A 26,889-nucleotide genomic window follows, 5' to 3' on the forward strand; every position below is an offset into this window, starting at 1 on the left:
AAACCAGCAAGCAAAAGGACTTCAGTCACCTAAAGTTTTTGCTCCACTCTTGTCTTTGTACAAAACTGTATCTTCAGGCTAAGCAGCCTTATGTAGTCGATTGCATGTGAGAGTATTCAAAATAAATTCAACATGCTACATTTAGCTAAAGTCACTTTTACAGAGCGGGGTTTTTTTCTTTGCTTTTTTCTTCCATTCTGGAATGACTCAATCTTTCTTCAATTTGGATTAATGGGAGTTTTTCCTTCACCATCAGCACTGCAAGCTACTGGTAAACGTCTTAAGTTATTTGAAATGTTACATACTAACATTACTGCATGTTCCTACTACCTTGATTGTACACCTGCCTTACAGTAAAACTTGCTTGTTTAAAACATAAAAAAATTGCTGTTTAACTAATGGTTACTAAGTTTAATTAGCTAACGGAAAAAAAAATACAGTAACTGCAATTATGGTATTGATAAAATTGAGGATACTTACACGTGGACCAGGCCTCCCAGGTTCACCCTTGTCTCCTTTGAAACCTGAACCTGGCAATCCCTGGAAAATAAATACTCACCAGATTAAAAACACTGCCAAATTCCAAATTAAGTTTTCTTTTCTCTAATAGGTATAAAGATATTCAGTGCCATTATTACAGTCTTTACAAAGTTTATAGTAGTAAAAAAAACTCAATACTTACTGGGATTCCCTGTTCTCCCTTTTCACCGGGGTCACCCTAATGAAATTATTAAAAAAATGTAAATTAGTAAACAAAAACCTAACAGTTTCATTTAGGTTGTAAATAAGTCTTCATTTCAGCAAAATCACATTTAATCCTCCATTTCAAGAACTATGATGTGCAAGAATTTAGACAGAAGTCAAATGTGAATCCATTAAGCTAGTTTATTTTACTTTGCATTTTATATATTGCTTTGACTGCTTAATTCAGTAATTGAAAAATCCATTAGCACTAAGATTTCAAAAATGTGTATATGAAAAGTTGAGTATATGCTACTTAATCCAAACCTGCAGAATATTTTTACAATATCTTATCCTTATCAATCCTCCTTCCTCAGAAAGTTATCTACTGCTTACTTATTTATGTAATTATTGGTGCATTTATCATCTATCATATATATATTTTAGAGAGATTTCTAGAATGAAAATTAAAATTCATCCATGAAGGAAAACAAGTACCAATTTTTGAAAAATTTCCTCTAGGTTGACTTTGTATTTTCTTTCTCCTGTTTCACTTTTATTTGCTAATTCCTATTGATTATACTTTAATGAAAAATACAAGAACTTTGATCACTTAACATCTCACCTTTTCTCCCTTTATGATTTCACTCCCTTTTTCTTTCATATGAGGTGCTGGTCCTGGGGGTCCTGGGGGGCCCCTTACCCCTTGTTCTCCCTGTCAATAGCAAATCCAGAATGGTCCATTGAAAACAGAATGACACTGAGATCAAATATGGCTAAGGCCAGTAACATTAAAGAGAATTACCACTTGCTTTTAAAAACAAAGCTAAATGGGTTTTTTAAAAATTCTTTTTTCAGCAAAATCAGTGGGTTACAGAAAAAGTTATGGAAGTCACAACTGTGTAACTGGTTACCAACAGAAACTGCCCTGAAAAAAGACCTCTGAATCTACTCTTAAGGTGAAGATTGATTAATCTATTTTACAGATAATCTATAAATACCACAAACATATCCAAATAATTACAGCAATAGAACCAACCTTTTATAGCGCCTCCTTCAGAAGGAAGGAAATTATGAGGAAAGAGGCCAGGTACAGAAAGTCAATGGCTAAAGGAAAATGTTACCCAAAGTTTACAGTGCTCCAAAAACTTCATAGAGGTCCATAAAAGACAACTTCAGGATGATAACTGTGGATGACCTTTTAGTGTGCATGTGTCCAATGCAGGGTCAGAGCCTCATCTCCTTCTATAGTGCAAAAGCTCTATCTTTACCAGTAAAACACCTCTGAAAAGACTCCATAAATTTCTGTTAAGCAGTAATGTACAGTGATACCATTTATCTTTTGCTACAGATAAATGTGAGCAGTCCAGGAAATCTCCAGACACTTCTATGTCATCTTCTCCAACATTTTTCAATAAATTTCATGATAACAAATTAATTTCAACAATGTCTCATGTTGCAAAAAATTCTATCCATTAGGAATATTGACTCAAAATCTATTAATAGGGTGGTGGTTAAAAAAAATAAAAAAACTATCTAAGTAATATAATTTACTTATACTCCAAAAGCCCTCTGTCAATGACACTCATGAAAAGCTCCTGGAGAAGTGCTCAGACACATTTTGAATAGCCCTCGAATGCATGCAGTTCTTGGCTCCCAGAAACACAACATAAGGCAGTTTAAGCTTAGACCTTTCAATGTGAGAGGTAACAGATTAAAGCTGACATGTATTACCTCCCATTTGATGTTGATTAAGAGAATAAATGGGATCCTGGAGCACATCTTTTGGCTTAGATTCATTCAAAAGTAAACCACTCTGTGTGCTTTGAAACCTCTTCCTGGTTGTGTCAAAATGCAATAAAAGGGGACAACTGAAAGATCTGCTTCAAATGTGTTTATTACCAAACCAAAATAAGGCAGACAGGCCTTAGAGTCCTACAACAATTAATTCTGATCATTCTGAACAGCACATTAAATCTCATCCCTTAGAATTAACTGATTTTAAAAAAAAAATCTCATGGTGAGTACTAATATACAGAATAAATGTTTCCAGATCTGCCTACTGGAAATTAAAGTAGCTTTCCAGGCACAGCTTGAAAACAGGATGGTGACCTAAATTAATGTCAGGTATAGCATCACCATTAAGAAGTCTGTAGCTGCTCATGACTTTTGCTCATTTAGGTGTAAGTTACAGATTTACTCAAATCTTCCAAAAATTACACTGTTGATTTTCTCCATTGATTGACTTCGAGAGATTTTTTTTTTTATTTAAAACAAAGTATCAAGAATATTTCTGACAGTTCTTCTCTAGAAGTTTACAAGAGACCTACCTTTTCACCTTTGGGACCTTGAAAGCCCAAGCCCATGTAGCCCTGAAAATGTAAATTACGCAGACTTAGTCAACTTTTTTCTCCAGTGCTTGCATGCATATATATAAACATACTAAGGCATTATGTACTCATCAAGTGCAAAGGGAGAATATAAAAGACAGAATATGTCTTTTAAATACATATGTGAAACAGATAATCATGTCCTAACTTCCCTGCTGTTTTTTTAAGCCCTGTGTCATAGCAACTTGTGAAATAATGGATTGAAATTCAACAGATAATTTTATTGTCAATATGCTCTTTTACCCAACATTTTGGTGAAAATGCTGACAGTTTAAAATTAATTCAAATAACCATAGAATGCTCTAATTGCTACTGATTTAATCAAATGAGATAACAGGGCTAGACAAATTTGAAAAAACAAAGTGGTAAAAATCTCTCTTTATGGTGTTCATTAAGATACCGAAATAGAACCCAAAATATAGAAAAACTCACACCTTTAGGACCATTAGTTTCCAGAGTTTTGAGGATCTGGGATGCAAAATAAATAAACAAATGGACTTAATATTTGTGTTAAAGAATCTTACCTTCTCGCCTGGAAGTCCTGGTGGCCCTGGGGGACCCTACAAGACAATGCATTTTAGCCCACACATGTATAAAGTACACCAAGTGGAATAATGCCTTATTCTATGAAAACAGCAAAAAGCCAGATCTTTTCATTAAACCCAGCAATTTCATTTGCTCTTGCTGTGCATAATTCACAACTCTAGAATAAAAAAATAGTAACAAAGAGAATTTGAGATATCTCATGAATTATTATATAATAACAGATAGATGATAATGTGCTTCCACGGTAGCACTAAGTGCTGCTATCCATAAGAATAACTCAGCAAACATTTGGATTTTGATCTGGATGCTTGGTATGTAGTTTATTTTCTATAAATTAAATTGGGGAAGAGAGGAAAGAAGGACCAACAGTTACAGTCTCTCCCTCACAATAACACCCTCCAAGAGGGAGAGGGAGAGGGAGAGGGAGAGGGAGAGGGAGAGGGAGAGGGAAGGGAAGGGAAGGGAAGGGAAGGGAAGGGAAGGGAAGGGAAGGGAAGGGAAGGGAAGGGAAGGGAAGGGAAGGGAAGGGAAGGGAAGGGAAGGAGCAGCTACTACTGAAAACTTGTGTTGCCCAGTAATTTCTGCCATGGTAGAGTTCAGAAGGCTGAACATGAAGCCTCGAACCACATGTTATATTTCCCAAATCCCAACCAAGACCCACTAGACACACCTTCTAGAACATTTCTGAAATAAAGACCTATAAGAGAAGTGCAAATCACCATGAAAGGAAACTTACTGGCTCTCCAGGAGGACCCTGTGGTCCCATTGGTCCCTGAAACCCTGAAGCTCCAGGTGGACCCTATGAAAAATTCAAATGGTGTCATAAGAAAGTGATACTTACATGGCAATTTCATGATACTGATATAATTTTAATTGAAACTCACTGCTATTCAAACATAATTTAAACTTACAGGCAGTCCAGGTTGGCCAGGAAACCCTTTTTCACCTTTTAGCACACCAGGACTTATAAGACCAATCACTTCACCTGGATCTCCCTATAATAAGAAAAGAGTAAGTCTTGAATATGAATACAAATACATGTAAACCCACCAGGAGAGGAAAGTTGTATCTATGCATACTTTGGAATCATTTGGAAAGCTGACCTTAAAAAAATTATTTCTTTTAATTCAGCTAAAACATAGACATATTAAAAGTTAAGACCTTAATTGCCAAATGTATTCTAAAGCCACCTGAAGAGATTCCAGTACCAAACCTATTTTCATACTTCATTTCCTGTATTGTAATGGTAGTCAGAATGATTTCTCCATGAAATCTACCACTACTGCAGTGTCACTACAGAACTGGAGCATCTGACCTGGCTGCTGAGAGAAGTGGCAACCTCCCAATCTCTTTCCCTCACTGAGATCTTCATGCTTACACCTAATTTTGACATAAAAGCCATTTATGGTGTTCTTTTTCTTCAGGAAAGGAACACACTTACTTCAGGTAACTATTCTGATTGCTATCCATACCCTCTTTTGAGAGTAGAAATCCCATTTTTCCTGTGTTTTAGTACAAAGTTACAATACTGTAAGTGATTTTACTTCAGTTCTGTACCTATGCATACATGCCTAGGGAAGAAACATCTGAGTACTTCCGTGTTTCTAGAATGAGTCAGTTCTTTCCATGTGAGAGTAAGAAAAATGGACATTTTAATAACTTGGGTTGTCATGTCATTACAATTTGAGATTATTTTTAGACTTATATTTAACTTCCAGTTCCTGATAAAATCTGATCATTTTAAAGACAAAAGGCTCTCAGATGTCATTCAATGTTTCATTCTCCAGTTCACAAAATGCACTCAGATGCCTAGTTAGTTAATCTGATTTCTTTTCTTTAAGAAAACTGTCTAGTGTGTATTGGGTGATTCCCATACTGTGGGGTACAGGACCTTCTCCCACAAACATTACCCACACGAAACATTTTAGATTAAAAAAAAATGCCAATATAAAACCAAATGTTTGAATCATAAAACCTATCTAAATCTTTATACACAACTGGATGGCAATCACACTGTTTATACATGACTAATGATATGTACTAGTCCTTTTCTGTTGTAATCCACATAATAATTACCCTTTTAAGACCTGCATGGAACAACACATATGTTCAATTGTTATTAAGTATGGAGGTCAACCCACTGTCTTTCTTTAGTGGGGTTGCAAAACAGAGTACAAAGTGAAAAAGCCAATACAGCTTTTCAGTCCTTAAATAAAGACTGCTGCTAGTCTTAAAGGATGTAGAGAGCACACAAATCCTTATTGTTAGAAGCAGGATATAAATACACTTAGAGTAAAATGTACCTTCATTCCAGGAGGTCCGGGAGGTCCCTGTGAAAAAAAAAGACATATTTGTTGCTACTGCTCCTCAATGTTGTATATATTACATCTTAAACTCAATACAATTTCCTATAGTTATATATGAATTTCGAGAGTCAGCCTTGAAAAAACATGAATCAAACAGGAAAGAATCTACTTACTATACTTCCAGTCAGTCCTGGTAAACCTGGGGGACCTACTGGACCTCTTTCACCCTAAGGGAAACAGAGAAGTTGGTTTTGTTTAGAGAACATATGCTTGAGGGATGTTTTTATTTCAACACAGAGATGCTGTTATAAATATATGTAAATGTCACCTTTGTGCCATTACATCCTGGAATACCAGGTGGACCAGGAGGGCCATCTTGTCCAGGAATGCCCTACATGAAGAGAAAGTAAAGAAATTAGCAATATTAGGAATAATCCAGGTCAGATGTCACAACTAAAAGTTGGATGTTCCTTGTAAAAACATATATACTTCATACATACAGGAAGGCCTGGGTTTCCTGGAAAGCCTGATACTCCTGGGGGGCCCTGCAATTGAGAAAAACACAAACTGAAATGACAAATCCGCAAAACAGCAAGGACAAGATGCAGCCCAATTTGCATCTCCAACACTGACAACAAAAATCAGTAACATTTAAACTTCCTTGGCAAAATAGCTCTTATCTTCAAAACCTTTCAAATATGTCACCTTAGTAATGAACAACTGAAAGCAACCTTCTATATTTCTTTAACTTTTTAAGCAGTGGGAACTAGATCAGAGCCTCATGTAGAGGTACAAGGGAATGCACAGGTGTTCCCTTCTCACATAGTTCCAAAAATGTAATTCACTGTAGGCATGTCTTCATAGCAAAAGATAATGTTAACACACCATAAAGATGCTTCTCTGTCTTTCATACTCATCAGTGTATCAATTCATTCTTATCAAAAATCCTGTCAGGCTGATATAATTCTTTCTCCTTGAACAGCTTTTCAGTGTCATGAATCAGACATTTAAGTTGGCACATCATTTTCATCCTATCTCTTACTTATCCATGCAGCAATTCCTAAAACATGTATTATGAAGCAGAAAAGATGCATGGGAATCCTGAGCTCAGTTAGTGTATTTGCTTCTTTCAAAACTTTATAATTCTAAAATACATTTTACTTACTCTGCAGCAAACAAATATATCTGCCAGGAGGTGCCAATTTACATTAACACTCAGAATACCTCAGGTCAACATGAACATCATGGTTTAAAATATGTATTTCTTGATCTAGCAGACTACCTCTGTAACGCCTCATAAACTGCAGCTACTTCAGTCAATTCTATTTGCTGCAGCAACTGCAGGCAAATGGAGAACAAAATTGAGATGGCATTTTGAGAATCTGTGAACAAGAAGGTATAGCTGAAAATGTATGCATCGTTACTGGCCAAGTCATTTGAATCCTCTTCATCATGACATTAGGAAATGTGAAAATTTTCAGAAACAGCTTAGCACCTCACAAAACCCCAACAGGCATGGCCCTAGTGAATATCATCCACTAAAATAAGTGCTATATAAGTGCCTCATTAAACAGAAATGATAACAGGAAGATCACAGATATTCAGAGCCTCTTCTAGCAAAGTTAAGAAATCTTTGTCCCTGGGTTTAATTTGCTCTGTATGTTTTTAGTACATAAGTGTTCATGACTGTGTCAGGTTCTCTGCTGGAGTGCTTCAAGGGTAGATGGCAAATATAAAGGAGAATTTTGTAGAAGGAAATATGGTTGGTTCATTCTGAAAAAAAGCCTTTTGGTATGTCAGGAAGATATCAGAGGCATGTTAAAACCAGTGCTGTTGACACAGTGATAAGTATCAGGTAACAATGCAAATTAATAAAGGTACTGGCTGTCCAATGCAAAAAGAATTCAAAGGTAAAAGTGAGAATTCTGAAATTATTGTGCAGCTCAAGGGGATGTCATTCATTAACTCAGAGACTTCCTCTTGCACTTGAAGGCAGCCATACCCAAAGACATCAGAATTGCAAGAAAGTAGGACAAAACTCACTCTGGTTCCCTTTGTTCCTGGCAGTCCTGGTTCTCCAGTATCACCCTGAAAAGTAAATGAGAAAGCTTTATCTTTTCCTGGGACAACAGTTTAGAGAAATCTGATTGTTTTGAATACCTAAGTTTAACTTCTTACCTTAAGCCCTGGTGGCCCAGGGGGACCTTCAGGACCTTGCATTCCAGGAAACCCAATCACACCCTGCAGTCCCGGCAAGCCTCTTTCTCCCTGTAGAAGAAAAAACTAATTAGCAACTACACAACTGAAGCTCCTTCTTCAAGTTACTCACATATCCCATTTCAGTGCTCATGGAACCTGTTAAGTGGTAAAAAGCTACATGTGACAGCTAAGAGTTCATGTTGGTGCTTGAAAGAAGGATTATTATAAATAAAGAAATATTTATGGTTCAATAATAGATTGTCAGGGGCTCAGTGTGGCATAACAGAAAAGCACTCTTTAAATATTAGTTAAACCATTTTTTTTCTGGATAGCACTCTTCATAGCAGATTTATTCTCCTGGTAACAGGAAGGTCACTTTCCCTCTAATAAAACCGACCTGCATTCCTCCAGAGATGCTGCTAAATTCCAGTAGAAAATCTAACAGCCCAAATCAGCAGCTAATTTTCTGAAAACCACAATTACCACTGTTGGGTCAATTAGTGTATGAATGGTAAATACCAGTCTTCTTATACTCAACTCACGACAGCAGGTTTTGGAGACCAGGTTTGTCACTCAGACTTGAATTTCAGGGTGGTTCAGAGACAGGGTGCTTCAAGATCTTCCCAAGAAGCTGAACACAAAATTGTATGCGTCATCCTTTTGATTCTATTTTCATGCTATATGGGACACCTATGCTACCCCTCTCCCTACAACTCCAAAGGTATTTAAATCAGATAAATCTAGAGACAGAAAACATATCCATACTCTAGATCAATATTGCAGCTATTATGTATTCAACTATATTTGGACTCCCAGTGAAACCAAAAGGAACATTATCTGAATAAATGATGCAAAATCTACACATCAGGAGAGGGGGAAAAATTTATGTATGTCAGTTCCTGGAAAGAGCAAATCAAAAGCCACTGGTTCCTTGCAGGAAGTAACCAGAGTTGTCCTTTCAAGATCTGATGTGAAATAAGCAGAAACACTTCATACTATCAAAAACTGCGGGAATATTGGATGAATAAAATGCTAGTACGAAACTGTGAAAAGAAGTTTTACAAGCTTGGAAAACAGCTAAAAACATGGCACCTGCTTTAGAAATTCAAAACACAGCAATTTTTTAAATGATGGCAAAAAGAAAATAAAATTAACAATGTTCAAAACACGTAAGAGACTTAAGGGTTTTGAGTAAAACAGTGAGAGATGAAATTGCAACTTGTAATTAACAACCAATTTAGTATTTGACTTCAGGATGGCAATAAACAATAAACTTTTCTCCTGTTTGCTCAGAACAAAGATTCCCAGAAATATGCAGGCTACTTAGAGGTCAGCTGAGGACTGAGCACACATCAGAACATCCGAGTCTTGGAGCGCTCATTTGTTCAGGAAGTATAACAGGCATCTTGCAAAGAAAAAGTTATGACATGCAGACAGAGGAAACTGAGTGATAACCAGGAGACATGGTGCTATAGTGTCAGAAGATGAGAGGAATTGGAAGATTTGTGGAGTTACTGGGTTGATGTTGTCTTTTAGTTCCTTTTCCAGGATTTTGTTAAAATGAAGAGACAAGGGCGAAGGGACATTATTGATGGGTATGAAGAACAGGGCCAAGGAGGAAGGGAGAAAACTGTAACTGAGATGATAAAAGAACAAGAAAGTAAAATCAAAATAACATTCATTTATTAAAAATTCCTGACAGAAAAAAATTATCCAGCTGCTTGTCCTCTCCATCTTCCCACAAAAATATTTCTTTTCAGTAAAAGAGTACTTTCTGAGGCAAACACTCAGTTTTTCCTTGAAGTGCTGAAATAGCATGATGTCCTCTATTTAATTCCCAATATTCTTTATCATGGTTTGAGAATTATTTGGTTTGAGCCAAATCTGAAGCAGTGTATTAGACCAGAAAACAAAGCAAAGCAAACATCAGAACAGCTGTAGAAATATGTTTCTTCTATGTCAGTTGTAGAGGTACAAAGTCCAAGTTCTAAAGTAACTAAAATTGTTTTGAAAAATATTTTAAGAAAGAACGCATCACAATGCAGACTCTGAATGAATGTTGAAATAATGAGCAATCTGAAATACATCTGTAAAGTTTAAAAAATTACATAAACCCATACTTTGACTGGCTGATTTGCCCTTCTGTCACAAGCATACTTCTACAAAATCAATTGTTATATCATTCAGGCCAGAATTTCGGACTGAACCCTGACCACTTGCTCTCATGACCTGCTGCATGATAGGCTAAGGAAGGAGAAGACACTCAGGTGCATACAACAGGGTTGCACATACTTCCATTGCTGTAGGAATGTGCAACATGTGCAAATGAGAAGAAAAAAGGGTTATTTTGACACGCAAAGAGAAATATGCTTCATGTGTAACCTATGTGACTCACAACGGTAACATGTAATATGGCTGATACTTTCTGCACTCAAAGTCCTGCCCCTGAGAATTTCACCACACTTGGAACCACTGCACCCTGCAACACAGAAAAATAGTCTTTCCTCCATTGTTAAGGAAAGTTAAAACTGAGGTTTACAGATCAGATTTTCACTTGGTCTAAGGCTCCATTAGACCACTCTGGAACTGTAAAAGGGCCTTAACTTGCCTGTAAATCACTGACTAAGGGTAAGCTTCAGCTGGCCAAGAAAGTTATCTGAAGGCTTAAAATACATAAAAACTGACAACTTCTAAGGCAACTATAGTCAATTCTCTTAAGGCTATCTTCAACCTTCCAGGCTGCCCTGTCTGAGGGGTAAAACAGCTGGAGGAGCAGAGCTGAGACCATAACAAGCCACTTTGAGCTAAGATACATTCAGGTTTCCCTGGAAACATTTTTATTTTTCCGACTTAAACTGTTAGGCCAAAAAGAAAAACAACTGACTATTTGTCCAGAACTTCTGGACACCCAGTCAAGGTACTGGGTGTTCCAAAGCCTGGAAAATATAACTCCTGAGTATGTGGAGGTCTGTACCACCCCAAAGCCTGCAGACTCATGACTTCTTTTACTGGAACTGAGCTCATCTTTTTTGCAAGAGGGAAGTAAGGAAACATAAAAGAGACTGCATGTGTGAGAGGTTTCTGCCACCTCGGCTGCTTATTCCAACAGGAAATCATGGACTTAGACACTGCAAACACCTCTCCCTCTACTCTGCCTTCCCATTTGATTTTACTGCAAAGTAAGTTCAGGGTAAATAGTCCAAACTAAGTATTGTGTAAGAAGTCCAAATTTCTGCAGTTTTAGGCTACACAATTAATGGGATTTAACTCCTCCATGTCACCCATGGATGCTCAGAGAAGTTAGGGCAACCTATTCCACCAAGACCCAGTAAGAGACTTCGGCATGTCTCCTGGGTTCCAGTCCCTTTCTTTAGTCCACATATCAGTCTTCCTCTTTGTACAACAGCCTTAGAAAACTAATGGTGCCAGTATTTGTAAGGACTAACAAATAAAGCTTTTACTTCAGTATTCCTGCTTGAGTTGGTACAAACTTCCATCATATTTTTTTGCATCAGTGATACTACACTAAATTACAGTAAAATTCTATCAGAGTATCAGAGTACAGAAACTCTACCATCTTTAACCTGTAAAGTCATACGACTGAAGGGTATCCTAGTGTCACTGAGTAGATCAGACCCCACAGATCACAGAGGTAACAACAATGCTATACTGATGCTTTCCTACCTAAAGTGGCTTACTTGAAACTTCAAGATCAGAAGAAGCTATCACTTATTATGCTGTACAGAACAGACATAAGCATGTCCTGAAGATGCCTTCCCTTGCAAGGAAACACTTGACCTGCTACATCCTTCCCCCGCTTCCCTGCCTGTTCCTTTCTTCATTCAATATTCCAGCCAAACAGCTCAACAGTAAGTGCTTGTGCTACATTTATGCTACAACTCATTAAGCACATACACTGCATAAATTGGCAAGCACCAGGTCATCACTGCTACCCCACTTATTTTTCGCTCAGCACTGAGATTTCTAGCTGTGATGCATGACGAGCATGAGACGCTGACTGCAAGGGTTATGTATTGTTCAAGTTCCAATATTCACAGCTGCAAAATCTTGGCAAGTAACACTGAAAGAGCTTCTGCTTCTTACAAATCAATTCATGAGACTCAAAAATTAAAACAGATGTAACCATGTCATCTGTACCTCTGCTGATTCAATGCAAGCTGTCAGAAAGCACAAAGGAGAACACATTACTCAGCTCACAAAAATGAATATTCTGCCACTCAACTGCTGAAAATGTGGAGGTTCTATGTAAAAAGACAGCAAGTGCTCAGTCACCACTGCACTCATTTAATAAGCAAGATGTCTGTGTTAGCTCAGCTTTGCTTTAGGTAGTTCAAATTAAATTTGAATGGACTTCTAAAGAGACATGGACCTGTTAAGAGCTTAATTGCATAGGCTGATGGTTTTTTCTGACACCTACCCTTCCAAATTAGCCATGAAATGCTGTTTGGCACAGGGAACAACTGCAGTTTGCAATGCAAGACAGTCACATAAATTAAGTAATTTCAGAAGACTCAGCTGTAATACATCAAGGGCTGAGGGGGAGGAAATAATCACCACCCCATTATAAATTACTTCCCCTATTACTTTGCCTAGGGACTGCTGGACTGGGAGATTTTAGGCTTGAGGGACTGGTAACATAGATATAAATCAACCGCTTCCCAAAGGGTGGGCTCACAGGGTGTCTGTGTCTGTACAAATATGATGTTCTCAGGCTCTCCAGAGACTCAGGCACGTGGTGAATAACAATGTGTACATCTTCCCAAAGCCATTTGAAAGATGCTTCCTTTCTGAACATTTGCCTCTGCCAGAGATCCCCCAGCAGCTGAAACAGCAGGACAGACACGTGTCTGTCCTTCAGCTGAAAAGGCACAAAATACAGTCTAAGGGAAAGATCTCACAAGGCAGCTAAATTGATCTACCCAGCAAAGGTGGCTCTTCTCCTTTTAAAGGGACAGTGCCACCTCACCCTTCTTTACAGCACCTGGTATGATTCCCTCAGCTTCCACTGCACCAGTTCAGCTCACTAAATCTACTCCCTTTTCTTTAGTGAGTGAGCTCAGTCTGGCCTCTGTGAGCTGAGGGGCTCACCAGGTGGCCAGGCAGCTGCCAAAGCCAATGTGAGGAGGACACAGCAGGACACAAGGACATGAGGTGGAATGGCAGCAGGAGCAGTTTCTCACACCAGTGCAGTGGGGTTTGCTGGAGCTCATCCACCATAGCTCCTCAGCTGTGCCTTCGCTGCAAGGGAAACTGAGCCAGGAGCGAACAGATCCTTGGCCTCGCCAGAGGGCTGTCTTCAGACCACTGTCACTGCTGACTCAAATGTGTTACAAACCCAGAATTCCTCTCACAAATGCATGTGCTATTCCCCAAAGTTAACATTAACTGAACTGAAATTCTACCAAGGGCATATTTGGCAAAGAAAGGCAACTTTTTCAAGATGAAAACTGACATTTTGGCAGTTTCCAAACAGTAAAAAAGAGCCTGACTGTTAATAGGAAAACCTGCCACTCAAAACAGTCATCACACCTTGATGCTCCAGTGTGACCTCATAAAATCCTCAGCAATAGACACCACCCTTGCAATGTACTACATGGTTTCTACCCAGACTATCCCCAGCCACTTGAGAGGTGAATGCAGGCTCTGTATTTGTTCCTTCAGCTCATGTACTGCAAGCACCCAAATGAATTTGCTCCAGGGTATTAAACCAGTAATTACAGCACTCTGTGGGAAACAGAACTGTGTCACCTGAGTAACATTCTCAAGTCACAGTGTTTCTCTCCACACTCTTTTAAACCTGTGTTAGAGAATTGTAATTGGCTCAGTGTTACGCAGCGTTACATTAGGGAAGACACAGAGAATAGCCAATTCTTTATTAAAATGGTATTTTTAACCACCAGAGGGAGCACTGGCCTTGAATATATTTCAGGAATAAAATAAACATGTACAATAAATGTCATCTGTTTGTCCTCAGCTGCACTTACCATTTTCAGTATTTTATATAAAGTGTGAAGTGGATATCAGTCAAGTAGAATTATTGCTATATGCTCACAGGACATGTGTCCTCAAATGCACTGAGGATGTTTAACATTACAAAATTCCCACTGCACATTCTTCAGCAGACTCTATCTGCACCATAGCTATACAATTCTGGAGCCACACAAGTAACAAGTAATTACTTACACAAACATAACTCTGCAGACATCCAAAGAATCTGTGTAGGAGCTCTGTAAAGATCTTGGCTCACCCAGAAGTTTTGGGGCTGAGTTCCTGATGGTATGTGGAGTGGAAGAGGGACTAATACAGAGAGAGGGGGAAGAGTCAGCAAAATCTGGATTCTTGCATTGCCAGGAAGCACCTGAAGGAACTCAGTCCCATGGAAACATGAGTGCAGCACTTTTGGCATGACTAGCAGAAGGAGCAGCCCTGACAGTTTCAGATGGCCTGCAGAGCTCCACAGTCAGGCTGGCTGAGGCCCTGAGCAACTTCAAGCACTACATTATACTCAGACAGTATGTATGACAGTAAAGGGCCACCACAACAGCTGCTGGGGTACAGCACTCTTACTCAGGACCTCTTTGCCTGGTGCTCATTCTGCATCTCCTTCTCCCCTTGCTCCCTCCCCAGTGACTTTCACCCATGGCACTCCCTCAGCACCACAGCCAAATGTGCTCTCAGGCTGCATTTTGAGGGGAGGACACTGGGAAGCACCTATTTATGGTGCAAAAGCCAGTGCCATACAGGTTCATATACCACAGGGCAGGCACTTTGATCACCAAATCTCACTGGTTTTTTCACTCCCTGACAGGATAACTCTTCCTACTATGGAAGTATCCTTATCCCAAGGATAAATTGAATTTACATGAATTTACAACACTGAGGAACCTCTGCAGCTTGATACAAAATGAGGCCAACCCCCCAGTGGTGACTCCATTGATATAAACATTTAATTACAGACCTTTTCAGGTTTCAGGTTCAGGGACTGAGCCTGGGTCTCTACCTCCTAAATACTAAAGAATGCTTAGAGCAAAAGCATATTTGTGTGGCACCTAAAGGCTGCACAGAACATTCCTCAGGAAGCTGCTAAGTGCTTCCCAGGAGTATAAAAATAGAAATAACAATTTTTGATTATCCTTTTCTCTACATATGTCTATGTGCTTAAGTGGTGCACAAGTGCGTGGATATACAGTGTATTTCTTTCTCAAAGAAATTCAGAGGTTGAATAAGAAGTAAAATGAGTGAAGTAAAATTAACATTTAAAAGCCAACCATGGCTATAATTTAACTGGTGCCAAGCAACTGGTTTCCTATCAACATCATACAATTTCAGTTAGACTAACTATAAGTAAGAGCCCTTCCTTAAATAATTTAGAGGTTTTCTTCATGTAATTCCTTTTCTTCCTTGACCCATAGCTTTTCCTCATTTTTCAAATGTAGTAGTCAGTTTTTTCAATGCAGCTGCCCAAAGTTCACATTTTAGGATTTCTTGAGCCATGTACACTTTTATCTTGAGCTCTCAATATTTCCTTATATTTGCATGTCTTTGGTTCACGTATGCTCTGTGTGATATTGCATTCCAGCATAGATAAATGTTACAGATCTAGAAGTAGCTGGGATGCTGAGGGGGTACATATTTATTCATTCATTATTCATTGAGGGTATGGTATATGGAGTAAAGAAATAGAAAATGGGAGAGAAGAAGACAACTGACAGCAACTAAACTTTATCTTCAGCTGTGGAAGATTGCCTGCACAGAGTTTGGCAGTTAACACCAAGGTATGTCGTTCATTGTGTTTATGTTTAAACTTTTACTGATTTTCAAAAAAAGGAAAAAAATCCCAACACAAAAACACAGCTTATGATGCTTCAGAAGGAAGTCACATAAACCTTTTTACAAAGGTACAGGAGGTTCTCGATTTTTTTTTAAAATATTTTTTAAATTTTTATTGCACATGGGTCAAGGAGCCTCTTCTCATCAGCTAGAGTCACTCAGGGGAACAGAAGAATCTCAAAGAACCATATGGGAAGAGGATGTCTGAAGGACAAATGTCTTTGCACTGTAAAAAGAAAAAGGAAATTCTATCACCTGCATACAGGTTGAATCAAAAGGGTGCTATATTTCCCACTCCTTCTAATCATCTGTTGAATACATTAGGTCTGAGTAACTCTTCCTTTGTTTTATTACACATTGTATTAAATCACTTCCAGTGTTGAAGGTCCAAGAATATAAGGGGTAAAAATGCTCCACACCCTTCCTACTTCATTAATGAAAATTATTTAGCATTTGTTTGCATTTGGCATTGTTTAAAGGCTCACATTTAAAGATGAAACAGCAGGGGAGGAAAAGGGTCTTAAACTTCTCTGGGTTTTTTAATTTATTTTTGTTCAGATCCTAGACCGGGAATGAAATGTGACGTTACATGCAAGTTTTATTCTCTTGCCAAAGGTTTGTCATGGACATATTTACAGAAAATAATCTCTTCCATAAATAGTAAAAACATGGGCAGCTGGCCCTAGACAGTACGGACTGCAATAAAGTTCTCATTATGAGGTACTCATATCTTGGGGGTATGTGACAGACAGTACTATTTGAGACTGTGCTGCTTTTTTGGGTCAGGTTGGAAATGGCATTTCTAAAGAATTAAACATTTTGAAAGTTCCACAGGAGTAAAATATCTTTCCACAAAATAGAGGAAATGTTCTGGCTTCTGACTTTTAATCATGTAAATATCACAAGGCAAACAACATTGTGCCTCAAAAGTGTCAATCAGTGCTTCTTCACTTTATTGTCTCTTGACTCAACCAGATCCGTTGTAAAATAGACACACCAATATATATTTTTGAAATACCTCCAAGGTTGTTCAGCCTAATTCAGTAAAGTTAACAAAGATGCAATAATTATTAGCAGTAATGAAAACAAGTATCTTTCTTATTTTGACATGGTAGAGGATGTCAGTATCCTTGTCAGTAAGTGTCAACCAGAAGTTGGTGTATTGCTCAGCAGGTGGCTTTAAGGGTTTTCTGACGGGAAAAAAAAAAAAAAAAAAAAAAAAAAAAAAAAAAAAAAAAAAACACACCACGTAAAGAGGCCGGTCAGAGCACACGACATCCGTAATGTCTGACCGCCACCCAGAGGACCCCGCGGGGAAGTGACACAGGCAGGCTCCTGGGACACTGCCAGCCCCGCGGCACAGCCCTTCCCTCCTGCCCCTCTCCTGCTCTTCCTGAAAGCTGATGGAGCCAGTGACACACAGCGGGCAAAGGCAGCTTTGCTGTCTAAAGCTTATACTCTGGAGAGTTTCACAAACACTGTCTTTTCCCCTTTTTTGTCAGTTCTCCTGCCTTAACACTGATTTCACTGCATTTAATACCTGGAACTTCCTACAGAGATCCTTTTACTGGAATTCCACGGGGCTGACGGTGTCCTTGCTGGATTTCCAGCCTCTATTTCCACACTTTCAGACAGAAATGAAGTTTGAGTTGAGGTGTTGCGATCACATCCTTAGCTCCCCATCCCATTAAAGGTGCTGCAATACAGACGGAGGTGGCACAGGCTTCTCTGTTCATTGCTCGCTGTAAAAGCCTTTGGTATTCTTCCCTTTGCCTCACCTAACTACTGACATTGGAGCCAGAGGGCATTTTAGACTGCTCCTCTATACTAGAGTCCTTCCCCTCCATCACCACCACTTAAAACCATTTCTTTTGTAGTTCTGGATCTCTTTGAGTCTCTGCGCAGCATTCGAGCAAACCTAACAAAATTATCGGTTACCAAACCCACTCAAGGTTTTAAGTATTCTGCTAACTAGCCATGAAGTGCTTTTGTTGCATCTGTTTACTGCCAGTGAGAAAAGAGTAAAGGAACACCCCATTTGATGCTAGTGACTGTGCTCACTCAGCTCAGCTCAGTACACTGTGCACACTGAACTCTGACACAAGCCTTGGTGAGAATTATTTTTGTTGGCATATCAATACATTTAAAAATGTTCCAGCTGAACTTCGGAGGAAGCTGTCACATGCTTTCTTTAAGAGCTACAAAATTTATGGGAACGTTTTGCCATTCCAATCACTCTTAAATATTCTAAGAGATATAAACATGATTTTCAGACAGGAGTCAAAGTTTCTTTTCCCTTGGCTTTACCTTGATTTTGCATTTCTTTTGCTGTTAAAGATTACATAAGAGAATACTTTATCTACTACTGAAAGCTAGTCATTATTTTCACCATTTAATCCAACTTTCTTTCCTATTTTATTGATAGTTCAATTAACTATTCTGTAGCCCTCTCTCAGGTGTTGCAGTTACTTGATAAGAAATGTAAATCCCCTTCAACAGCTCATAAATATGGTTTCCCAACTTTTTTGCTCCAACTGTGATGTTAAACTTCTTCTGTGGCTAAACTAAATATGTTCTCCAGCAGGTTAGAAACTTCCCTGTGTCATAAAGTACTCCACTATCACTCCTTTAGCAGCTACTTCAGGTTTCCTCTTTGAAAATCCCACTTTCATGCTGCTTCTCTACTGTTCTATCTCATTCCAGGCATATACTGTTACAAGCTTTGCTATTGCTTCTGCTGAAAGCGATTTTGAGAACTTTGTATAAAATTTAGGTTTTTTACCATTCCTTAATGAAATCTAAACTCTGAGAAAATCCAGATCTGCTTTTCTGAAGGCCAGCATCATATGGCCAGATGTTTTCAGTGACTAATCTAGGTTATGACCTTTCTCTGAAAGCATAGGTCTAAAATCTGAGATAAGAAGTAGCTGAGAGAAAGGAAGCAAACAACTAACTACCATGAGCTTTGAGATTTTAAAAAGAAAACACAACCACCAACTTCCCAAACCACTTTTTGGTCTTGGCTAGAAAGACTAGAAAGTGATTTAAGATGACTACCATATACCATATTACTATGATTCCCTAATGATAATTATATACCCCCAGGTCACTTCTTATGAATATTGCTATAGAGAAAATGTACACAGAGACCGATTATTAAATGCATCAAGCATTAAATTCTTGTGTGGGAACTGGCATATCACAGAACTGTCTGTTTTAATGTCTGTCTTGTTCTGAGATTCCCAGCAAATGCAAAATAGATTGAAGAGCAGAATGATTTAAAGAAATTTAAAGGGTTGACTACAAAATGCAGCTACTGCTGTACCCCAGAGTTGGCTGTCCCAGACTCCTAAGTTACACCCACAAACCCCTGCAGTATCACAGAGTTTTAGTGGGCACTTAGACCAGATACTGAAAAACTGCACATCAGGACAAAAGTTTTGTAATCAGGATCTAGTCAGTAGATATTAACTATCTATTGACTATTGTATGGACATAATTTTCAATCTGGGAAGATTTCATGCTATGCACAGGTATTGCACAGGCACTGGGCAGCTCTGCTTCCCAAGCATTAAGATTTCAAAGAAGCAGAGATCTTACATATCTTTTCATATCTTATTCTGATCTCACACTGGGGAAAACTTGGCTGACTTCATTGGAGGCTCACATACTTCAGATCAAGCTAAGGCCCTGCAATCCTTCAAGAAACTAAAATGAAGGCATACACTAACAGTTGTTGTGCAAATTTAAATCAAGCCTCGTGAGCTTGTTTCATTCCATGAAGAATAGAGCCTGAGCTCATTGTGCCAATACCCTTATAATCAAAGACATTGCATCTAGCAACAGCCGCTTAAAAGGTCATATTGTGCCAAATGAAATACTACTGCGTGAATACTTTCAGAGGTCAGCTATGAAAACGAAATATGAGTGTGTCTCAGCACATAATATTACTGCTTTCAGAGCCCTCTTTCCAGAGATAAATTGATCAGTTGTCCTGGGTTGTAGTATAGGATGTACACAAAGTATTTATTATATCACCATCTTCATGAACTGTTGAAACCAAGTGGGGCAGTGCTCTAGTGTTTCCAGGCCCTCTGCCTTTGGGCTGTCTTCTGTTAATGGCTCATCAACGCCTTGCCCATGACTCACAGGTAACTCCCTCCAGGTGTTATCTCTGTTTAATGGGCCATCAAGGACCCACTTCACAACTCATCATCCCATTGTGAGATGCTCCGCCCAGGGGGAGGAGCCAAGCATTCTCACCTGGATATAAGCTGGGATTTGGGACAGTACAAGCAGCCCTTACCCACTGGACTCCTAGAGGACCAGAGCTACCAGACCTTTCTATAGGATCTCTGCTTCAGGAAGACCACCTCATCTGGACTGCTTCCACCATCCTGCTCAGGTTGTATTCTGACTCTGTCAGTGGTCCTTTGTGTTATTGCATTTATTTTATTTTATTTTTTACCTTTTTACCTTTATTCTTATTAAATTATATTTCTGACTTGGATCCTCTCATTCATTTTGCTTTTCAAACCAGGACATCAGTGTAATCCATTGCTTTGTATTAATCTAAGATACCCACGGTACTGAGTGCAAAAATATATCTTAACATAGAAAATGTTGCCAGAGACAATTGGGACAAATGGTTCCTATAACTATTTAAAACTAAGAAAAGCTGATAGTTTCAGAAACCACTTAGCAGTTTGGTCTGACAGCTGAGAAAGAGTAGAAAACTTTTCAACATTTAGCATATCACAGTCAATATTATTCAAAGTTGTTTGATATTTTGCTCTTTTCAAGAATACTAGCTCTCTTCCTGAAACATGATGTTCTTTTTCCCTGATTTGAATTTGAAAGATTATTTTTCTCTGAGTAAAGGACAAATCAATAAAAATACACTACTGTCAAAGCAGAATTGACAAAAACCATTGTGAGAGTATCCTGACTTTCAAAAATATTTACAAATCACAAGTTTCCCTGGAGAACATCAGATCTGCAGCTGATCAGTATCTTTGCTTATTTTATTACTGTCTTCTGAGTCTGCCCTTTCAGGCATAATTAGATGATTTCATGTTATCTATTAGCCCTTTCCAGACTGCAGACACATTCTTGCCTCCCACATTGCCTGTCACCCTTCTTTCCAACTTTATAGCCATCTCCAGAATACATTATTTGGCCAAGGTTTCCTTAGTGTCCTCAGTTTGTAGTCTTTCCAGCTCAGGCATAAACTCCTGCTGGATACCAAGTTCCTACAGCAGCCACTTCACAGAATCACTAGGTTGGAAGCGATCTTCAACATTGAGTCCAACCCAGCCCTAACACCTCAACTAAACCATGGCGCCGAGTGCCACATCCAGTCTTTTTTTAAACACATCCAGGGATGGTGATTCCACCACCTCCCTGGGCAGACAATTCCAGTATTTAATCACTCTTTCCATAAAAAACTTTTTCCTAATATCCAACCTATATTTCCCTTGGCACAGCTTAAAACTGTGTCCTCTTGTTCTCAGGGGACTTAATTAGGAGCACTGAGCGGTGCTTACTAAAACCAAGCAGAGTGAATGAAAAGTGATAAAAAATTTGAACATTCTTGATTTTTAGAAGTCTAATAAAGGTTGACTATGAAAAGCACAGATCTAATGATTACTGATTTGCTCTACTAAAAGAACTGACTTGTTGCCTCTGATATATCATCAAGGGAACTCGAAGTACTTAATAGTGGTCTTCCCAATGACTTCCAGGACTTCTCTCCAACAAGGAGGTTTATATTGTGTTAAAGCATCAATATTAGAAATATTTTTTGTTCTATCTTTTGATATGTAAAATGACAGAAAACCCTCAAAGGTCCTCCTAGTCTGGTAAACCTTAAAAAAAAATACAGGGACGCAGTCCACTGCAACAGTCAACTCTTCATTACACAGAGCAAAGGGAGAAGAACAATCCCCTGCAGACACCAAAACTATCTGTGATTTTTAAGGCTGTAGAAGTGTGCAGGAGAGAAAACACTGGTCTCTGCTCCTGTTGATGGGGAACTCCAGAGATGTCCCACTGACTCTCAGTCTAAGTCAGAGCTACGTGGCTTCCAGATCCAAAATACCTCAAGCAAAGCCAGTCTGTGTACTTCTTCAGCATGGTCAATCCACACAGTGGTGATGTACTCATCAAGGCAAACAGAGAATTAAAATCTATGTAGGTATAATAAGAAGATATAGTCTCAGAATTAGGGAAGCAAATATACGCCAAAATAAAATTATTTGCTCAAGTTTTCCTGCTTTCAAACAATAAAAATGTCAAAACCAGCTGATACATTAAGAGTTAATTCTATTCTTGTCTTCTATTTAGCTAAGTGAGGGTTTTTAATAGCAATATTTCATGCTCAATTACAAAAGCATGTTTGATATTCTTGTTGACTTCAACTTTCAGTGGGTAATGCTGAGACAGTGAAATCATCATAAAATATTTATACTAAAGAATGAGGATTTATACTTCAGTGCATTCTAACTGATAAGTCTAAGATTAATCATTGTGTATTACTTACAGCAAGGTTCCAGTGTTGCCTCCATTTACACATGTTTCTGATACAGAGTAAAAGCAGTGAAAATGGTCATGAATGAGAGAAGGAACATTTTTTAGAAAAAGTCAGTACATGGAGAATTTAACTCATCTCTGTGCAGTCTTTGTTCTGAATGGTAATTAAATGCTTAACATGTTTGTTCTGCACGCACTAACGGCTAGCACTTCTTATCTTAACAGCTGCTTGAAACTGTTCTCAAAATCTAGGTAGGCATAAAAGACAAAACATAGCTACAGTCTTCTTCTAAGTAGCTCAATAAAATGCAGGCAAGCATTCAAAATTCTAATCAGTTTAAACAGATCTCACACTTCAGTGAGGTTTAGTCGGAACAGTTTAGTCAGTTTAGTTATTATGCAGAAAACCAAATAAAAAGTATAAGAGGTAATGAATGGACACTGTTTTAGGTTAATCTCTAATGAAAAACAGTAAGGTATTATTTATTATTTTAGCAATATTAAGCTTTCCTAAAATTTCTGTACCTTTTGTTTGGCAAATATGTGATACTTGACATTATATAGCTTAAAACAACAGCTTGATGTTCAGCAAAATAATAAAGGCTTTATAGGATAAGGGCCATCTGTTGCAATTATGCTCACTTTCTGAATTTTCTGAAAGGGATGAAAACCCTCAGAGTTTGTCAATTATATGCCCTTGATAACGTATGAGTCATGTTAAAGGAGTTTGGCATAGAAATGCAATTTTCATGGAAACAGTCTGATGAGCCAACACATTAAATATGGCCATCATATTGATGAAGTTATTCTCAAAGAGAGAGAAAAATATGGTAATATAATTTACTCTTCCATGTCTGAAGTGCCCTTGGGTACTATTTCCTGGGCATTTCACGACTTTTAAGTCAAATACCATTTTCAGCACTTTTTCTGATGAGATCATAAATATGATTATTTGGCCAAATGAATTTTAATTAAACCCTGGATTGTAACTTCTGGGTCTGGAACTTCTTCCCACACTATGGTAGGAAATATCTCTCCAGATGTTAATAATTAAGGCATTAAAGAGTAAACCCAGCACCCACTTCCGTAGCTCCCAAAGCTCCCATGGCAGTGAAGTGGTGTGGGTGGATTGCTGAAGAGTGTGGGAGGATTGGAAAAGGCCCTTCAGCGTTTGTGCACTTCTGCACGACATGGAAGCCAGATCAAAAGGGTTTCCAGTGTAGGCAGAATGCTGGCTGTGGATGGTGCAGGGTAGAGTGGATATGTGCTCCCACATGAGAAGTGGGAAGCAGATGTTCTCTTATGTGGTGGTCTCCTGGGGTACCACAGGAGCAGGACACGGCAGCCTTCTCCCAGCCCAGATCTTGGTTAGGATCAGTCTTTCTAATCTGTCCTCTGATTAAGCAATATTCACATAGATTTTTGAAGCAGCAGGTACCTTTACTGATGTGTGTGTTAATGGGAACCATGTTTAGCAGGGACATGTTTCAAATCCAAATGCATTTGTGGGAAACACCATTTACCAGAAGTATTACAGAGGCAAGCAGGAAAGATGCTCCCCCCTTACTTTCCCTCACTGGTTCTGTCTCTAGGCCTGGGACCAATTGTCCTTATTCTAGAAAGACATAAAAGATAATGAATCAGGACTAAAAACTACACAGGGCTGAAGGGCAGGGGGCAGATTTTTTTAAAATAAAATTCAGTTTTCTGTTCAAAATCCTAAGTATGTTTGAAACAGAGTTAACATAATGAGGAAGCATTGATCTGAGCCAGGTTCATGCACATTAAATGCATTCCAAAATACCTTTAAAAGCCTTTCTTGAGTATTGTTTTCTAGGTGTAACTATTCATTCACCTATCTAGATGTCCCTAGTGTCAGTAACTGCATTTCCTACACAGTCTAAAATTATGTGAATACTTCACTATACACCTGCTTAAAGTCAGAGAAATTTGTGATGGAACCCATTAAGAAGAGCAGAGAGTACACTGACACACTGGAATTTAGTATGTCTTCTGTTACTATGGACAGATATTTTTCTCTCATTAACATTTTAAAAACCGCCTACACTAATGCGAAGTAATTTTGGATTCTAGCATATCAGACAAGCACATATTTCTTTTAAAGAGAACATTTTGAGACTCTGGACTATGCAAATGAAAAATACCAGCAAGAGCTCTAGCAAACAGACAGGAACACAGCTGGAAATAAATGAAGCATAAGGTTTAATACTATTTATTTCCCCAAGCTATCCTTTTTTCAAATTATCTTGTTACAAGACGCTGGCATACTTTATGAACTGAAAACTGATGTCTTTCAATGAAAGAGTTATAACATGTCTCCTTCATTCTACCATGACTCATTTGCACTTGAGCAGTAAGATCAAGCTATCAAGGAATTAATTCAGAGTCTTGGACCTTTCCCAAATCTTTGATGAATTTCTTTTCAATATATAGCTGACTTTTATTAAACAGACATTAATGAGTCATTAAAAAAAAAGGAGACTCTATCTGAATGATGTTTCAGACCTTGACACTTTTTATCTCTATCACGAAGTCTATGCTCTGTTACAAAGAAAATTATCTTGCTTGGGCCTCCAATTAAGTAATTTACATTCTGTTTCTGGAAAACACCAAAGAAAACCCACCAACAGACATTCTTAAATCCATCGTCCATAAATATGCAGCTATTGCCTTTGAGACAACACAGAACACCAGCTGTCTGTTTATTTCAAAGAACAAAACAATCCCCACAACAAAAAAGCAAACAACCTCCCCATCTCTTCTAAGTATTTCTTTGGGTGACCTAAACAACTCACCTCAAAAAGCATACCCAAAGCAACCACAGGATCATAAAACTGGTTTACATTCATTTGTAGTGGTAGATGTACAGCACATATGCACGCACAAGAGAACACACCATAGATTAAAATCTCTACAAGCAAAATTGGAAGAGATAAGGAGAGTGATTGAATGTCTACAATATTTACAAAAGCAGGTAGTTTACAGGGAGAATTCATGGAATGCTTAAGTGCAATTTTTCTTCACTGTTACTACTTTAAAATAAGACTTTAAAGTGCCTTTTTTTGTTTCATGCACAAGAAGTTTGGATAACTGAATGGGAATTTAAAACTCCTTTCCAAGGTTCTGTCAAAAGTTTTTTGTTTTTTTCCTTGACCTGCAACACTTTTCTGCATCTAAGTTGATCATTAACCTCCCTCTTCTTACTGCAAGTCTTTGCTTCCCAAGGCTAATCCTGGTCAGGGTACATTGATTATGATGCATCACAGACATCCTGGAGAGCAATCTGCACGGCATGCTGAGAGGAGCATTTCTGAACTGAACTACTTGCCTCACTTCCAAAGATGGTCAGGATGTCAAGCCTGCTACCCACTGAAAAGGCTGGAGATGAGGTGAGGGAAAGGGGAGAGTGACAGGTTAGCATCCCACTGGATGGGGAAGGAGAGAGGGCACGGCCCCATTGGGCTGGGGGCTTCACTCCAGAGTGAGGGCATTCACCTGCCCCCTACCCTGGGCTCTCCTGCCCTCTGCAGCCACAGACACAGAGATCCTGCTGCCAGCACGTGGCCTGGCCTTGGCAATGCTCCCTGGCAGGGCAAGCCTTCACTGAATGCAACGGCTCACCTGACTCCCAGGAGATTTTATGCCCTGTGGTTTAAATAGGCAAGAAAATGAAATGGACAGAGCTGACTTACCTTTTGCCCTTTTACTCCACTGCAATCACATTTTCCACAACCGGAACATCCCTGAAAATAAAAGAAATTGAGAATTAACTGTCTGAACTCAGTGACAGGCAGAACATACTGCAATGAGCCAGGGATGTCAGCAACACCCCACTGGTGCAAGGCTGGTCAGTGCAGGGAATGTTTGCTTAAGCTCATACAGTAACATGACAGAAGTCAGATTAACTGGTGCACAAGTAAAATCTTACAGTCACTTTGTGTTAGCAAAGATGCTCTTAAGTGCATCTGGGCTACTCTCTACTTTTTCTCCCCATAGTCATGAAGCAACCATTAAGCAACTCAGCAGTCAATTGCTTTTACTGTTGTCATGCCCCTCAGAAAAAAACTATGAGGAAAAGAAGCAAAACATCTGTATCAGTGAATATTCCACCAACGCACAGGAGATCCTTCAGCAGCCCCTTCAGGCCATTATCCAGATGCAGTCAGGGACAGCACCTCCCCTGAGACAGCTTTCAGCACAGATGCTGGGCACCTGTCTCTCTACACCTGCAGGCTCCACAGTCTACTGGGATATCGGTACTTCTGGGAAATGAAAAGAAAATGTACCTAATCCGTTTTGAATTTGGAAAGCCTCCAGTGAGACCAATAAATATTACCCCAGAAAGTTAAATAACACAGTAACAT

General features: G+C 38.8%; 1 protein-coding gene across 2 annotated transcripts in view; it reads right to left on the bottom strand.

Moving 5' to 3' along the window:
* Window positions 1–26,889, bottom strand: part of COL4A1 (collagen type IV alpha 1 chain) — a 120,928-nt gene that overhangs the window by 45,871 nt on the left and 48,168 nt on the right. For both annotated transcript variants that reach the window (XM_083855133.1, XM_083855134.1), the window contains exons 2-15: window positions 26,218–26,268; window positions 8,102–8,191; window positions 7,967–8,011; window positions 6,424–6,468; window positions 6,252–6,314; window positions 6,097–6,150; window positions 5,921–5,947; window positions 4,529–4,612; window positions 4,354–4,416; window positions 3,596–3,631; window positions 3,012–3,053; window positions 1,307–1,396; window positions 683–718; window positions 481–540 (exon numbers count right to left, since the gene is read on the bottom strand). In XM_083855133.1, the coding sequence (XP_083711259.1) occupies window positions 481–540; window positions 683–718; window positions 1,307–1,396; window positions 3,012–3,053; window positions 3,596–3,631; window positions 4,354–4,416; window positions 4,529–4,612; window positions 5,921–5,947; window positions 6,097–6,150; window positions 6,252–6,314; window positions 6,424–6,468; window positions 7,967–8,011; window positions 8,102–8,191; window positions 26,218–26,268 (786 nt within the window). The remainder of the gene's footprint in view (window positions 1–480; window positions 541–682; window positions 719–1,306; window positions 1,397–3,011; window positions 3,054–3,595; window positions 3,632–4,353; window positions 4,417–4,528; window positions 4,613–5,920; window positions 5,948–6,096; window positions 6,151–6,251; window positions 6,315–6,423; window positions 6,469–7,966; window positions 8,012–8,101; window positions 8,192–26,217; window positions 26,269–26,889) is intronic.

Source organism: Zosterops lateralis, assembly GCF_965231275.1.
Source record: "Zosterops lateralis genome assembly, chromosome: 2".
NCBI classification, from domain to species: domain Eukaryota; kingdom Metazoa; phylum Chordata; class Aves; order Passeriformes; family Zosteropidae; genus Zosterops; species Zosterops lateralis.